Genomic DNA, 16979 nt, shown 5'->3' on the forward strand with positions numbered 1-16979 from the left:
GGGGTGGCAGCTGAACTGCTCCCAGCGAGCACAAGTCGCCCAAGTGCTACAAGAAGAGTTATTCATCTCGCTTGTGCATTTTACTGCGCGGCTTTTGGAAGGTGGTAACTAACTCCTTGTATTTGCTGTCCAGCAATGAACAGGTTGAAAAGATGAAGACTTCCATGGAATGAGTACAGGGATATATTCAAATGAAAATCTCAGTGAAAGAAGAAATTACCAACTTAAAGACAAGAACACACAGATGGTTAGGTGAGAAACTTAACTGGAGTCGGACAGATCAACAGCTAAAGGCTACTCCTACATTACCTCTCGTATTCTGGGGTACCAGATGTGCTCAGTGTGAAGCAGCTCTGTTGTTCCATTTGTAACTGTTATATCTTACAGAAAAGAAAAAACACAGGTATTTATTCATCGGCCATTTTGCCATCATTTAATACAAAAGAAATCTCTCCTTACACTGTGTCTGACAAACGAGCTTTGATTTATACAGAAGAAAAGTTCTGCAAGGCTACAAATCAAGTAATAACATGCTTACATTCCCCAAGAGCTAACCGCTAATTTTCCCCACTGTACCAACGTGGGGAAAAAGTCATAGCTTTCAGAAAGGTCAATTAGGGATTCTCTTCCCACTCCAATAAACAGCTGAATGGAGAATTACTCCACTGCACACTAGGAATCAAGTACTCCAACATGTGTTGTTGACCAGTTTAGGTCACTCAGTGAATGATGAATTGACCCGTAACAACATCATCTGATGCCTTTTGAAGGCTAAAAGGTTCAAGAGCGAGATGCTGCCAAGGCTCTGAAAAGCTGAAGTAGTGGAAAAATTGCTTTGCCATCAAAGGTTATCAGACAGTATTTTCTTTCTGCGAGGTGTGTATGAAAACGCTGGCACATTTCAGTACACAGACCAGCAAAGGCAAACTACAGTGGGCTTTAGATCTCGGGCACTGAAACTCATGTGCTATTTCCCAGTAGCTAAATCTGACTCCCTCAGTGAGAAAACGTGAATGCTCAAAGCTACATTTTCTATAGAAAAACATCAGGAAAACTAATTAGATGGTGGTAAGTCAAAGAGAAATGTATAAACACATAAATAATAAAAATACAAATTATTAGAGAATCACAAGGACCCCCGGGAAGACCTTGAGCTAGAAGCAAGCAGCCTGCTTCTCTACACTGCTGTCTCACACTGCCCACAGCCTTAATACTGAATAACCACAGCCCATTAAAGAGAAGACTGCCAGACCCATTTCCACTTCAGTTTTCCAACCCAAGCTAAAGAAAAAGCTCCCTACCCAATCAGTTTTACTGCACACTGTCACTATGAATAAATCCAACACCTTTCAGGACGATGAAGTTAACAGAGAGAAAGTTAAAATGAACATCCAAACATTATCAAAACTTGCTCTGCAAAGCCTGTCAGGTATGAGTTAAACAGGTAAAAATACTGCTTTTGAGGTGATACTGAACATCTCTCAAACTTATTACGACTCCACGTAAAAGGACTCGATTAGACTCACTATTCCCAAATGCCAGAAAGGAACATTTACTGAATCCTTCTGCCTTTTTCTACGTTGTTAACAAAAGAGTTGTGTTGTGGTACTGCTAAGATATCTTTTCTTAACAGTTTTTATATTTAACAAAACCCCCATAAACAGAATTCTACAAGGCCATTTTTAAGAATCTTTTTCCAAGGCACCAAGTTTTAACATCACAAAAAGAGAGAATAATTTTCATATTCCCTGCTCACTACTCACAGTTTCCTGATCAAACGGTTTGGCAGTTGCACTATACGTGAGCTATGTGTCACTTAAACCTCAACAAGCATAAATGACAATTACCTGTGTTATTACACTTCCACTTCTCCAGGGAGAGTATTGCTCTAGCAGGTGCTAAGAACGCAAAAGCACTCGCTTGAAACAAGGGTAACCTGGTGGAAAGGGAAAGAAGAGATGCTGACATTTCTCAGCGTAACGGTACTGTGTCAGGATATCAACTGCAGCTCGGTGGTTACTCATCCCCAAAGCCATCCTTTCCTTGGGGTTATTCAAAATGTGACGTGTCAGAATTCCTTATGAAAAAGAACAGCCATAGGAATACTAAGACTTTACAAACCAAATGCCTAACAGAAGACACTACGTGCATCAAGTTACTAATCCAACACCTACAACAGACAGTTACCGGATTCCAGCTCACAGGTACCAGACGCTGATTCATGGTTTTGACTCCGCAACACGAGGATACAGATGTGCATTCTGACGTAAGTACCAGCCAGGTTGCTGAACATGCAGCTTTTACCGTCCTGTACAGTAAAAAAGCTCTCTGACAGCACAGTATGCAGTCTGCATACTCAGTACCTTCCCTTCCATGACCTGGAGTACAGTCATTTATACATTCGCCTTTAAGTGTATGTGTAAATACCTATTAGGTTGATAAGAGCTGATTAGATGTTCCAGGTAGCTACCAACAAATAAATATGAACGCTGCAGGAATTTCAAGACAACATTCTTAGCGTTGGTGCTTCCACTTCCCAAAAGCTTTAAGATCTAAAGAGCATCTGCCAGCACCAACTACGTATTGATTCCATCAACCGTAGCTTGCATAACATCACAAGTATTCAGATGTTACTTAACTGCAGAGAAGATGCACTTTGAACTATTCTATAAATACCGCCATTAATGGACTCTCTTTAATAGCAGATCTCAAACTGCAACACGCAGAACACTTAATTGCTCACGCGGTTCTCGTTACTGCACGTGTTTATGGCTGCTTTACAGCCGCAATGAAGTGCCTCGATGCCGCTGCAAACACCAGTAAAGGAAAAAGAACCAAGTGTAGCGGATTCAGATAAAGATCAGAAAAGGCACAAGGAAGGAAAAAAACCCTACGCACGCTTAACACAAAAAAGATCAAACCAGAAGCGTGTTACTAACTGTAGCTGTAAAGTTCACAGGCAGGAAGTTAGAGCAGTTGAATTACCACTGGAAAGGTGCCCGGGCCATGAGTAATCGAAAAGGCCGACCCACCTACCAACAAACGTTGAAAACTGCAGAGAAAGTCAAACTTCGTACAACACGCGAGCTGTCTGAGCACACCCCACTGGCATGCAAGTCCCTTCGGAGTTTCTTCAAGCAAAAAGCTTTATCTTTGGTGAGGAAACGGTTGGTAGCTACAAGTGAATGATTCACCTTATTTTTCAAGGATCATTAGGCAAACCAAGCAAGCTGGTGCCCATGGCAAAATACGCAATACCTGTAACAAGCTGTTACTCCTCTATCCCACCTACACAGCACTCGGTCCCCCCGTAATGATTTTGTAAGTATGTGTTGGCAACACATTCTCCAGTGACGGAGTCAGTTGTACTGAGGCTTTGGTGCAGACTGAGTTGTGCACCACACAAAATACCCTGCGTACACGCCGAATGATAAGATCTTAGCACATCTTGCTTACAGGTTCACCGAGTGGTCGGGGTGGGAAGGGACCTCTAGAGACCATCTAGTCCAACCCCCTGCCCGAACCGGATCCCCTGGAGCAGATCCCACAGGAACAAGTCCAGGGGCTTTGGAAAGTCTCCAGGGAAGGAGACTCCACCCCCTCTCTGGGCAGCCTGTTCAGGGCTCTGTCACCCTCACAGGGAAGAAGGGTTTCCTCATGTTCACACTGAACCTTCTGTTTCCCAGTTCATGGCCACTGCCCCTCGTCCTGTCACTGGACACCACTGGGAAGAGCCGGGCCCCATCCTCCTGACACCCCCCCTTCAGATATGGATAAGCATTGACAAGATCCCCCTCAGCCTCCTCTTCTCCAGCTGAACAGCCCCAGCTCTCCCAGCCTTTCCTCATGTGGAAGATGCCTCAGGCCCTTCATCATCCCAGTGCCCCTGCGCTGGACCCTCTCCAGAAGCTCCTGGTCCTTCTTGAGCAGAGGAGCCCAGAACCAGACTATCTACTCAACCTTTGGATGAGACAATTAACCTGGAATATTTACCAAAAGGACCAGTAGGCTCAAAATATAGTTTTTGGGTTTTTTTTTTTTTCAGGGAAAAAAATTTGTGGTTTTTTGTTTGTCTGTTTGTTTTTTAATTTATTATAGAAAACCAGCCCACCAAGATGAGTCTCTTTCTGAAGAAACAGCTGCAGTCTGGAACATGCCTTGTGAAATACCCTTCCCGCTAAGCCGGGTTCCTTACTAGCCGGGTAAAGTACCACCAGCTTACGACTGGGGTATCATTTCGATTTCATGTCTAAATCGTGAAGTTGCTCAATTCTGGCACCAGCCCCCGTGAAGACAGAGCTTTTAATGCAGTTAAAGTCATCCTGAAACGTCTTCCTTATCTTGACATTTCACAGAGATGTAAGAATGCTCAGACAACGTTGCGAAGGGCACAGCAACAAACCGAAAATGTTTGGTTATATTAAAGCTGTATTGGATTGTCTCAGTCAGGCTAATTACTCTGAATCCTTGCCAAATCTTTTGGCTTATTACACAATCTAATAAATAGCTCAAATTCCTAAAATTAGCATGGGTACCAAATTGACCACAACTCTGCCTCATAATTGAACTAAATCCATCCTTAAAGACCTCCAAACCATGGAATTTGACCTTTCGAAACCGTAGTGGCTTCATTTGCTGAAATACTTTGCAGTTGACAGACCTGCCAATAAATACTTTAAAATCTCATTCAGAGAACGTCGCTGCTCTATCCCATTCCCACCCTTACATAAAACCAGAATCACATGTTAAATAGTTATAAAACATTCAACCGCGGAAATTTCCTCCGTACATACAAGTTCCCTTATTTTAAGACCCAAACACAATTGCCTCTGCAGTACATAAACACGTGCAAGTGGAAGCCACTGCAGAGTATAAAAAGCCACCACGAAGGGCAGAGGTGAGATCACAGAGGAGGAACAGAGCATTCCCCACTGGTGGGACCACACTGCTTTCTCCAAGAGTCCCAAATCCCTCTATAGCAAGTGATAAAGAGAACGAGTCCAAGATTAGTTAGGGGAAAAAACAAAAATATGACAAACTTCAGTTTTGTGAAGATAATAAAGTCTCAGGAAGCATAAAAACTAAGCTTTTTCTGATAAATTTGAGGCAGAAGAAGAATGCTGGTAGAAGCCCAGGAAAATCAAGCTTCCCTTTGATTTCACCTCCACCCTCAGCTGCACGTCTTACAAAACTGTTAGATTTTAAACTTCTATAAATCCAGGGAGGAGACACTCAAGGCTGAACAATAAAAGACCTTATCTTCCCGTTCCCGCCTAGGTCAACAATCCCTCGATTCCCTACATAAAGCACAAATAGTAGACAGAGAAAATAAACCCACATCGCTCCCATTCAAAAAGAGGTTCAAAACCCCAAAGGGCACAATTCTGCTCCTCTGCTTCCCTTCAGACAAGGTCCTTGAAAATCTACGATTACAGCTAAGGCAAACCACCCTGTGAGCACAAAGAGGCAATGAGGCAGAAAATATGATTATTAACTGCAGGTAGTCTTGGCTAAAAGAAAATACATTGGGAAAAGAAAATGTTCTCTTTCAATAATTTCCATTATGCTGTTTTGTCATCAGAATGAACTTTTCATACAACACAGTGGAGCGATAAGTTTAGTAAGACGTACTAAAAAAATAAAGGGAAGGTTTTTTCAAAGGAAAAAGGACAAGAAAGCTAACAAAAGCTTACTAAAACAGCAGCTAAAGAGGACACTGGAAAACCTGAAGCATTTGCAAATTTTGGGATGAAAAGCTGATCTATGACAGCGAGCGAGCTGATCTACCACAGGCTTGCCTTCTGCACCCCACTGAGATCACTTTTCCACCCAAAGATCCTGTTTCTCAGATCCATCTTTAAAAACGTGGCGGTTGCTTGTCCATTTTCTGTTGGAATGCAAGATTTCAGCTCACATTGTTCTTAAATTGAACTGAACGACCCATGAATCATTCACGTAACCATATGAGGGCATATTCTTAAAATATGCACTTCTCCTCTGGCTGTACTTATCCCTCTTGGTTTACTCCAGAAGATGAAGAAATAACTGCAGGTTTTAGCTATTCCCGGTTCTCAGAGGCAGAGTCAACACGAGTTTAAGTAAACATGTCAAACATCTCTCTGCAGTGTTTACTACAGAACACACTTTTTTAAAAAAGATTTATCTTCATGTTAATAAACCCTACAACATCCTGTTCTTACCAACAGCAGATTCTTACAAGTACTTGCTAACACTTGAACTGGTCCCTTGCATCCTCCTGAGGAGAGCAGGAGAGGCACAGGCGTCCCTGCAGGGCCACACTAATGTCCGTGCTTCTTCCCAACCCAAGGAAGGGTCACCGCCTGCCACTCGGCACTAACAAGTGGAACAAACGATTTCTTTGTACTGGAAGGTAACAGAGACACTCAGTTCAAGGAATAAAAAATTACTCTCATCATTTTTCCCCTCACCTTTTTAATTTGACAAGGCCTTTACGGGAACAAACACACCGTTTGGTGTAGGCCTAATCCCAACCATCTCAATACTGGCAGGAATATAGCATCATTCCAGAAACTAACCAAAAATAGTAAAATCAGTTCCTCTTTACCAAGGTGTATGAATTTTCCTTTCCCCCAGAAACACTTTAACTTTTCTGTCCTCATGGATTTCCCTCCTCCTCCTTCCCTCTCCCTGCTGTATTTTCTTACCCTTGAACGCCTTCTCTGATTTCAGATCCACCTTTTTTTGTGAGCAGCTTTCCAAAAGCTTTCCCTAACTGTCCCGTATTTGACCTGCTGTCTTATGTTTCACGTTTATCTTTCAAAAAGAGACTAGCTACCCCTTGGATCTTGGATCTAGTCTTACCACCACCCCAACAACTAGAAACAAGTCCCAGATCTCACCTGCACCCAAAAGTTGTTTGTAACAAGGTAGTGATGCCCACGCAGAAGAAAATGGTCCCAATCAACTGGCTGGTAGCCCACTGGTCAAATCCAACACACATGGCATCAGCTAGCAAAAAGGGCACTGCTATCGTCCCACTGAAACACGTTAAGTAATGCTGTGAAAAGAAAAATGGCTTGTTAATACTGCAGGGAATGTTGGCAAGTAAATAAACTTATGACCATCTTTTCTTTTCCACTGGATATTTTTGATTTATCCACCAAAGCCCTCACATCCTGGTCCTAAGCATTTCTTTAAGTATTTCTCATCCACGTCAGCTACCACTAGCCTGCTGCTAACGATGGCTATTTCTGTAGGATAAATGAGGTATTTACATAGCTACATGGCTTCTTGATGAGGAGGTATCTAGGTAACTGTGCTGAAAACAGCTTCTATCTCAGAATAGCAGATAAATAACTCCATTCACTTTCAACCATTAGCTTACAAGTGAATTTAAAGCACACACAAACTAGGCTGCAAACAAGCCCCCGAGTACCAGAAACTAGGTACTCAATTATTTTCAATCCAAATTAAGCAAACAAACAAACAAGAGTCACCATATTCAACAATGCAAGTAAAAATATAATCCCTACAGAACTGCCTGTCCTTGCAGAAAGACAGGAATAAAAAGGACGCGTTGGAATGTATTTGTTTGGAGATCTCAACATACTTTACAGATATTAGCAAATTCTCATCATTCCTGCGAGACAGATATTGTTACCACTGGAGAAAGGGAGGAGATGAAGTGAGCAGTTCTGCTTCACAAAAATGAGTGGCTGTGCTGGCAGTAGGGTCCAGCTCACCGCTACAGTCCTACTCACTGCAGGAAGCGCACACTTTTGCTCCAAGGAGTGCAGAATTTGCCTCCCCACTTACTAGCGAGCCTGCGGGTCCAGGATTGTGTTATCAAGCTTGCAGAATTGAAATGGCTACAGTAGCAGCTTTAATATTCAAGATTTCGGGACTAAACCATTATCTCTCTCTGTCTTTAATTTCAGAGGTGCCAGATCACAGAATCATAGAATAATTTGGGTTGGAAGGGAGCTAAACGATCATCTAGTTCCCCCCCCCCTGCCATGGGCAGGGACACGTCCCCCCAGACCAGGTTCCTCCAAGCCTCATCCAGCCTGGCCTTGGACACTTCCAGGGATGGGGCATCCACAGCTTCTCTGGGCAACCTGTTCCAGTGTTTCCCCCCCCCCTCCATGAAGAACTTCTTCCTGATATCTAATCTAAACCTCCTCACTTTCAGTTTAAACCCGTTACCCCTTGTCCTGTCCCTACAGGTCCTTGTAAAAAGTCCCCCCTAGGCACTAGAAGGTGCTCTAAGGTCTCCCTGGAGTCTTCCCTTCTCCAGGCGGAACAGGCCCAACTCTCCCAGCCTGTCCCCATGGCAGAGGGGTTCCAGCCCTCTGAGCATCTCCATGGCCTCCTCTGGACTCGCTCCAACCGGTCAATATCCTTCTGATGTTGTGGGTTCCACGGCTGGAGGCAGACCTGCAGGGGGGGTCTCACCAGAGCAGAGTACAGGGGCAGAATCCCCTCCCTCGACCTGCTGGCCACACTTCTCTGGATACAGCCCAGGATACGGTTGGCTTTCTGGGCTGCCAGCGCACACGGCCGGCTCATGTTCAGCTTTTTGGCAACCAAATGTCACTTTCTGAAGCTTAATCACTTAGCGTTTGCTCACTTATTTACTAACAGCAGCTTAGGATACTAAATATTGAAGTGCATGTCACAAATGTCTACCCCAGCCAACAATAATCTAGAACATTATCAACACAGTAATATTTGTCACCAACCTCAGAAGCAACTATCTTAACACTTTCTTCAAACACGTGAGAGCGTGGGAAGAATACAATTATCACATACACAAATGGAATGAACTGCATGGAAAATGCTAAATAAGCTTCAAAAGTTATGGAGAAAAATATTATAGCTGTTTTGAAACATACCTGTAACCCCAAAAATATGCAGAGATACCAAGGAGGAACGTCTTCGATGGTGTAAATCATGTCAGTTCTCTGTGCATCTAAACTGCCACTGCTGTCCAGCGTCTCTGCCAAAGAGCTCTGACAGGGAAGATAAAAAACAGGGGAGGACAAAACCAACAACAGTAGGTTACTGATACAGCTGGATAAACTGAATTTGAACTATCAGGCAGCTCCAAGGCTGGTATAATACACCCAAGCAATGCTGATATGGTACATTTTTAAGGCCTTTTACCTCTGACGACGAGCTCATCGCCAGCTGTAGCTGCTGAATTTGTACCAAACACATTCACTTCAACATGCCCTACCCTGTTTATTTACACTAGCACAACAACCACTCGTTCACGATAGAACTGATCTGGAAGGCAAAAGGTGCCCAAAAATAAGGTTATCATGACAGTACTGTTCATTGAAAAAAGACAACAAAAGAAGGAAGAATGGGAGCTAAGTAGGAGAGTCAACGGCCACCCTTGCGTAAGAGACCAAAATCGCAGGCAAGAGAGTTCCTCGTGACGGTAATTGCTTCCCCGCTTAATTCTTACCCAATTTCAGTCTTGGTTAGCTTTTTTTTTTTTAGCCACAAGTTTTATTATTTTTGCTTCCGCCCCACAGTCAAGCAGTCAAGAAAAACACTTCTCATTGTAACTGAATGCAACCACGGCCAATTTGTGTGAGCCAGGCGATGTCCCCCAGCACTACAGGGGTTTAGGCGAGACCACGTTCTGGCCTACCACGTGCCCTAATTTGCAGGGAGCGAGCACACAGCTGACCACACGCAGCAAAGTCTCTGCGGATTTTCCACTAAACCAAGATTCAGCTCAACCATTTCTTCTTTACAACGAAGTGGAATCGTTTTGTCCCAACTCTCTGGTTTTGAAATTCCTGAGGACAAAAACAAATGCTCCAAAGCCCAACAACAAAAGTAGGAGGAAGTATCAGATTTTATCATTTCAGATCAACTCTCAAAAAAACACCTTATATAACTACTGCTCTGCCCTAATCCACACTAGAAGATAACACACTCATGTGAAGCAGCCTTACACAAAGACCGGGAACTTTGCCAGACCCGTGACTTTGCCTCCAATGGTCTTTACTTCTTCCAAAATCACACACATCCACAGAGTACGTTTAGATAATATTCATTTGGTTTATCATCCAGAAGATTAGGGAAGACAAACTGACACATGCTACTTCCCTCTTACCTCCCATTTCTGTTGGGAAAACAAATGCCACCGGCTTAATACAAATTCAGGGGGCGTAAATGACCACCCCGCTACGGAAAGGTCGAGGGGGTTACAATGGAAAAGCAACACAGAGAAACACTAATTTCTGAAGTGTCTTTTAAACAATGGTAAGCACTGAGCAAGCTGCTCACCAGGATGAGTTTAAACAAGGCACAGGTCCTAAATGGAGGAGGAAGGGTTCACTGCACAACTCATCCTGCCAATTTGCAGCACTGATGTCATCTTTTCATTGACTGAAAAATGAAAGACTGCTCTCTCCTGACCCGATTCTCTACACAACAACAAATAGAACCCAGAAACTTGAGTTTTAGAGCTTCATCTCACGCTGCAGGGAGAGCACTGAGCAGGATTAAACCTGCACACGTCTTGTCTCTAACTGGAACTTAGGAAGAGACACGTACATCCTCATGGCAAAGCAGTTAAGAGTAGATCCAAGGCAGGACACACAGTGCCTGACCCACAGACACAGGCAGAAGGAGCAAGACTCCAACAGCGGACGCAGTTATGGACACTTATTATCCCTAGAGGCTCCTTCTAAGAACTTGCTCAGGAAAACCAAGCTTCACCCAGAGAAGCTCCTGTGATCCTTCCTGTTGTTACAAAGCAGTTTTGTCACCCTTTCCCCAGAGACTACACACGCACGCATATGCATATTAGAAAGAAGAAAGTGTGTGTGATTGCCTCACCTCCCCTCAATTTCCCTGCAACCTACGCTCCTCCCGAGAACTTTGCTCACCAGGGATACTGCCAGTTTATTCAACATTTTGGCTAAGAGGTCATCATACACTTACGGAAAGGCAGTGGTCACAAAGGAAGAGTAAGGATGGTTACAACATCTGCCCGTGAGGTAGGAACAGAGAGGCATTGGGTGAAATTAACTGTTTGCTTCATGAATCACATCAACCCTGGCTTGTGCAGCCACCCAAACAGCAGCACAGCTTTAGGAGAACAAACTGTGGGTAGTACCCCACAGGGGGAGACTTTTTCCAAGGGCAGGGAGTGACAGGACAAGGGGTAACGGGTTTAAACCGAAAGAGGGAGATTGAGATAGGACATCAGGAAGGAATTCTTCCTAGAGAGGGTGGGGAGGCCCTGGCACAGGTTGCCCAAAGAAGCTGTGGATGCCCCATCCCTGGGAGTGTCCAAGGCCAGGCTGGATGAGGCTTGGAGCAACCTGGTCTTGTGGAGGGTGTCCCTGCCCATGGCAGGGGGTTGGAACTAGATGACCTTTAAGGTCCCTTCCAACCCAAACCATTCCACGATTCACAGGACGACTGAGGTTGCATCAAGTACATTCCTAACTTTTCCACCCGCTCTGCTATGCTATGCTATTCCCTCTTGTACCTGGGCAGCAGAAGTCAGGCATAATGTCCTGTTTCTACCAGGAAGACCATGGCACATGCAGCACGTTTATTAGTCCTTTCAGAGCTTTCCACTTGTCGTGACATTTATGCCTATACCTGTCTGCAAAGAACAGAAGAGAGAGCAGGCACCAGGCCCAGGAACTACTCCACGGCATGTCGAAAGCTCTCTCTGGGCACAGATGGACACCTGCTACCCAATTTAAGCTCTCCTTTAGAAACTGAAGTTCATCGGTCTTTTAACAAAAGACTTTCAAACTTCAAGGCGTAACTCTCACAGCAATGTCTGTCCTACTCAGCAAAGCGGTTGGGTAAAATAAATACAGGATACTCCTCATTCCGTCCAACAGCCAGACTTACTCTGCTTTGTGAGAGGAAGCTTTCACCTTGATCAAACCCCCAGCAGATAATGGCTAAACAGAACCAATAAAAGAGACCAAGACAATGAGGAATTTGAGAACTAGGGTGAGGTCTGGCTATCCTGCTGGTAAGTCACTGGGTAGTCACTGGCCCTCTCCTATCTCGAGCATGTTCGGGCTGGTTTAATACACTGACTGTGTGCTGGTGCTTGCCAAGTATGCCGTGATGTGCTGTGGTGTGCTGTGGGGCACTGCTGGGAATGGACTGCACCCTCTCCACTGAGATACCAATCAGAGACTAATACATATATATACTTTTTCATTTTTTCATTGGCCAAAGGTGGGACAACACAAAAATGAAAAAATGCACAGAATAAGTACAGATGGGGGGGGAGGGATAAGACAAAGTGGAGAATAAAATTTTGGGGAGACCCCAAAAAAACCCAACAAACCCATCCCAAAGAAGCAAACACCAACAGCAACTCAAGACGAAGGTTTGAGCTTCAAGTATTAGTGGGAAGGACCAAAAGAAAACCGATTAGCTGTGGGGAACAAGGCCTTTAGAGAAATACTTGATTTAAAGAGCTGACAACATGTTCAATTTAATTCTGTTAAGCAATACGCAACACAGTATTGTTTATTTTGTAGGGGTGCAGGAACACAGTTATTTCTCATCTGGGCTAACAGTTCATTGTTTCAGCTATCAAATATTGCAAGATGATGTAAGCACTGGGCATCCTCCAGCAATTAAGTACATTTCAGTCCTCTTGGTAAAGGCTTTTTATTCAAGGTCTTACATTTGCCATTTTGGTAAATGGTCCCTCAAGAGGAAGGGAAAGCCAAGAACAAACATGCTTCATGCACACACTTATTCTAAGTGAAAAGCAGGAGGTTTGCCCAGATGACCAGGAACACTAGCCTCAAATGCTATTTTAACACATGAGGCTGTTAATTGCTACAGCCCTGACTTTCACTGTTCATTCACTGTAAAGCTTTAACTCCAGCAGATTTGGTTGAGTGAAAGCTCCTGGTCTCTTTAAGGTGAATTATCATCCATCATTTACAGTTCTGATCACATGGGTCAAGTGGAAGGGAGAAAAATATTAGTTGGTAAAAACAGGCCGTGCAGACACGCTTTAACGTCTAGAGATCGCTTATCTTGGTTGCACAAATTCATCCCAACACCTTTTGCTCAAGGCCTTTATCAGATTGTCTCTCTCCAAGCTAGCCTGAGCATGCTCCAAAAACCAGCCACCCCTGACATATGCATGTCAACAGTTGCCAAAATTTGTCCATTTGAAATATCAGCATGATTAAGGTGGTAGTAGAGATGTGCTCGAGACATACAGGCAGACTATCTGTAAGAGAGAGAGTGTAGGACAGCACAGCGTGGCATTCATAACACCATTCTGAAATGTAACTCTATAAGGCCTCTGTCAGAATCCCCTGCTTAGGGTACATTTTAAATCTGAAATTCAGAAGTGAATTTTGATGTCCAAATTAGAAAACTGTAACTACGCCTCAGAGTTACAGCCTCAAAGAAATAAGCATCATGATGCTCTTGCTTGGAGCCAACAGTTTTGTCCTGGTTTCAATTAGGACATTTGAGTATATTGGTCAAATTGAGGCTTTTTGAAGACAAGGCTTAACCCAAAGCCAGTTAGATATAAACATATATCCCAGTGCCTGAAGGGAGCCTACAAATATCCCAGTGCCTGAAGGGGCTACAAGGAAGCTGGGGGGAACTTTTTACAAGGGCCTGTAGCGACAGGACAAGGGGTAACGGGTTTAAATTGAAAGTGGGGAGGTTTAGATTGGATATCAGGAAGGAATTCTTCCTGCAGAGGGGGGTGAGGCACTGGGACAGGTTGCCCAGAGAAGCTGTGGATGCCCCATCCCTGGAAGTGTCCAAGGCCAGGCTGGATGAGGCTTGGAGCAACCTGGTCTAGTGGAAGGTGTCCCTGCCCATGGCAGGGGGGGGTGGAACTAGGTGATCTTTAAGGTCCCTTCCAACCCAAACCACTCTATGATTAAACATTTCAGAAAAAGGCATTGTTCAGATTTACTATAATCCTCTTCCTATTTATAAAAAAAAAATTCCTAGATTCCCACTGGCTCTTCTTCCAAGATTATTATTGAACAGGCTTGGGGAATGATGGAATTAAGAAAAAAGCTGGAAAAACCACAACCAAATTAGTCTCCTTTGAGGCCTCACCTGGCTGTTTCAGAATAGCTGATACAATCATTTTGCCCTAAGGAAAAACGTTCAAGGGTTTTTATCGCAGACCTGACCTCTGTTCACAACACTGTCGCTGCATCATAGTAAGTGGCCTCTTACTTGAAGGAAGGATTAGAAAAATTAACTTTATGAGGTTGGAGCTTGGAAGAAAGTGGGAGAGTGGGAAAGATCCCATTTTTAAAGGTGCTCAACACCACTATTTTACTTGACTAAATGCAGAAGCTCAGAACCGAAAAACAGAATACAATGACCTTATCAGGGAAACTGTGCAAAAGGCCAGTGGCAATGAAGAAATGAAAAAATTGCATATTATGAATTTTGGTGCCAGGTCAAAGTGCATTAACCGCTTCTAATGTCTGCTGAGTCATTCCCCATGTTCTGCAACCAAAACGTGTGACCAGAAGTCATGAGGACAGAACCACCCCAAGCCCCATCTGAATCTGCAAGTCAGCGTGTTGGATTAGAGAAGGAAAATCTCTCAGCCAATATAAGAACTTGTGTGGACAAATAATAGAAGTGGAAAATGCAAGAATGCGTTCTCACCTACATGCTACTACATACCTTTTCTGCTATGCCATTTTCTGTAGTATAGATGGCCATCAACTCCGTGTCTTCTGTATCCTGATCGCCGCTGGATGTTGCCCCACCATTTATCACGACCTTAAAAATAAACCAAAAAAAGAAACACAAGGTCTTAAAATAAAAGATTTTTCTCTGCAATCATCTCTCATGTCACTCCGTTTTCTCCCTTGGTACTCAACATCTGCCTTTGACAGTTTGTCAGAAAACGTGACAAGCATGGCAAGCCATCATCGCTACAACAGCACATCTAAGAAGACAGAGAAACTTGAAAGACGTCACGCATTGCTCCTCAAAGCCTGGACAGTGTCAACTGAGGGTGGGGGGAAACCACCATCACACTGCCTGGGAGAGTTCTTCCGAGACAGATGTGCAACAGGACGATGTAACTGAAAATCCTGATGTAACTGAAAGAGTGAAAGAAGAGAAGCAAACGTTTCCTCGCTGTTGCCTGCTACTCTTAGTCAGGCAATGGAGGGTGTAGGGGGGGCGGGGGCATCCTGCAGCAGGGATTACCCACGGAGTGCCTGGGGTGCTGGGCGTCCTGTGAAGAGCACCGCTTTGGAGCGCACGCGTGAAATAACTACAGACAACATAATTAGCCATATATAAACAGTAACGAGTGGCTTTCACTAACCAGCTGTGGAAATAAAGGGTTTGTACACCATGATTAGAACAAAGCGTTAACAACCGATTCACACTGAGCTTGGCTGTGCAGTGCTTGAATGTGTTACTTACAGGCAGGGTGAAAAAGGTGGGATGCTTAGATTCATCCTCATATTTGCCTTCTGTCGAGCCTCCTGCCTCCACGGATTTCGAAGTGGTATTCTTACCAATCCCCATCGTTTCCACAATGTCAAGGACTTGCATACAGTACCCAAGAGGATGCTTCTGGGATGACAGGCCAGGTGCTAAGGACGATTTCCAATGTAAACAGCAGCACCCCCAGGGATCACAGAAGTGCTCAGTAATCCAGCTGGAACATTAGGGTTGCTTTTTAAGTATCGTTAGCATCAATGGCACCTAGAATTGAAGAGACAAATTAATTTTTTCTTGATTACCTAAAGAGACATGTACAAACACACACGCTCTGCAGCCTTGGTTCCCTTCCACGCTCATGACTCACCAACTCTTATCATGCCTTTTTGATTTGATAATTAGTAGATTATCATTTAAAGATAAAGCTGATGGTATTTAAAACTCTTTCAGGATGGGAATACTGTGATTATTCTCTCATTCTTCTCCTGTGGTCTTCGATTATTAGTAGTATATCTGAACTCTGGTTTTGTTTCAATTTCACAGTCATTCCCATAGAACTTTCGGGGAACAAAGTACACCTGTACTCTGGCTATGCCGCGATGTAAAGCAGCCTGCTACTGAACATGCACTGCAGACAACGCTTGTGCTTCTTCGAAGAGCGTACGTCTGTAGACCTACTCATGAGTTCACCTCTGTGTAACTAAGTCCTGCCTCTCCAAACAACCTATTCTTATACAAAAAGCATTCAGGAAGGTTAGACTAGATGGACGGCGAAGGCTGACTTCCAGCGAGGCACACACAGCCCTGTCTGCCGAACATCCTTACTCGAAATCATCCCAGTTGCGCGAGGCACGTTCAAAGTGATCCACCTGATGATGCTGAAACAAGTGCTTCAGGGTAAAACTGTGCATTTGAATGACTATCACTAGATTTTGGCACAGGAACAGGAAGGATCATACAACTTACTGAATCTCTCTTGTTTTCCCAGATGGGTCGCTACAGTCTAGTTTTCCCACATTTGCTCCTTAAATTAGACCTGCCAGTCCACAGTCATTCACACTTTTGCCATTTCCAAGCCTAAGAAACTGGAATTAACAGATTTGAACCTAAACCTCCCAAAGGACAGCACAGAAAATTCTGCAACAAACCAAGATTTGCTACCTGAGGTTACTGAGCTTCAAAAAATAACGTGCAGCTGCAGACAGCTGTGCACGAAGCAAGCTGAGCTACAGAGGAAGGAACCCGACAGAACCTGAAAAATGGCATTTGCAAAACCACATCAAGTGACATTTTCTGCAAAACCAGGAACACACTCGGGCAGGAAAACCCCCTGCACACTGGTGTGACTTCAGAGGCAGGTTAATGACATTTTCAAATTAATTGCTAGAGGTGGCAGCACAGCTAGTGGACATGGAAAACAGAGTTATGCATATATTAGAAAGCAAAACCATAGAGTTTGGGTCTTCTCTGAAGCCTCCCTTCCAAAATGCTGCTCAGGAAAAAGCCAGCAGCTTCAACATCTACTG

At 44.0% G+C, this 16979-nt stretch overlaps 1 protein-coding gene across 1 annotated transcript in view; it reads right to left on the bottom strand.

The window, feature by feature from the left end:
• Positions 1 to 15707, bottom strand: part of SLC23A2 (solute carrier family 23 (ascorbic acid transporter), member 2) — a 28328-nt gene extending 12621 nt beyond the window's left edge. Inside the window, exons 1-6 of the mRNA XM_010159242.1 lie at positions 15433 to 15707; positions 14677 to 14775; positions 8877 to 8993; positions 6882 to 7039; positions 1848 to 1936; positions 310 to 380 (exon numbers count right to left, since the gene is read on the bottom strand). Of these exons, the coding sequence (XP_010157544.1) occupies positions 310 to 380; positions 1848 to 1936; positions 6882 to 7039; positions 8877 to 8993; positions 14677 to 14775; positions 15433 to 15564 (666 nt within the window). The 5' untranslated portion in view covers positions 15565 to 15707. The remainder of the gene's footprint in view (positions 1 to 309; positions 381 to 1847; positions 1937 to 6881; positions 7040 to 8876; positions 8994 to 14676; positions 14776 to 15432) is intronic.
• Between the last annotated feature and the right edge of the window lie 1272 nt (positions 15708 to 16979).

Source organism: Eurypyga helias, unplaced genomic scaffold (assembly GCF_000690775.1).
Source record: "Eurypyga helias isolate BGI_N326 unplaced genomic scaffold, ASM69077v1 scaffold12729, whole genome shotgun sequence".
NCBI classification, from domain to species: Eukaryota; Metazoa; Chordata; class Aves; order Eurypygiformes; family Eurypygidae; genus Eurypyga; species Eurypyga helias.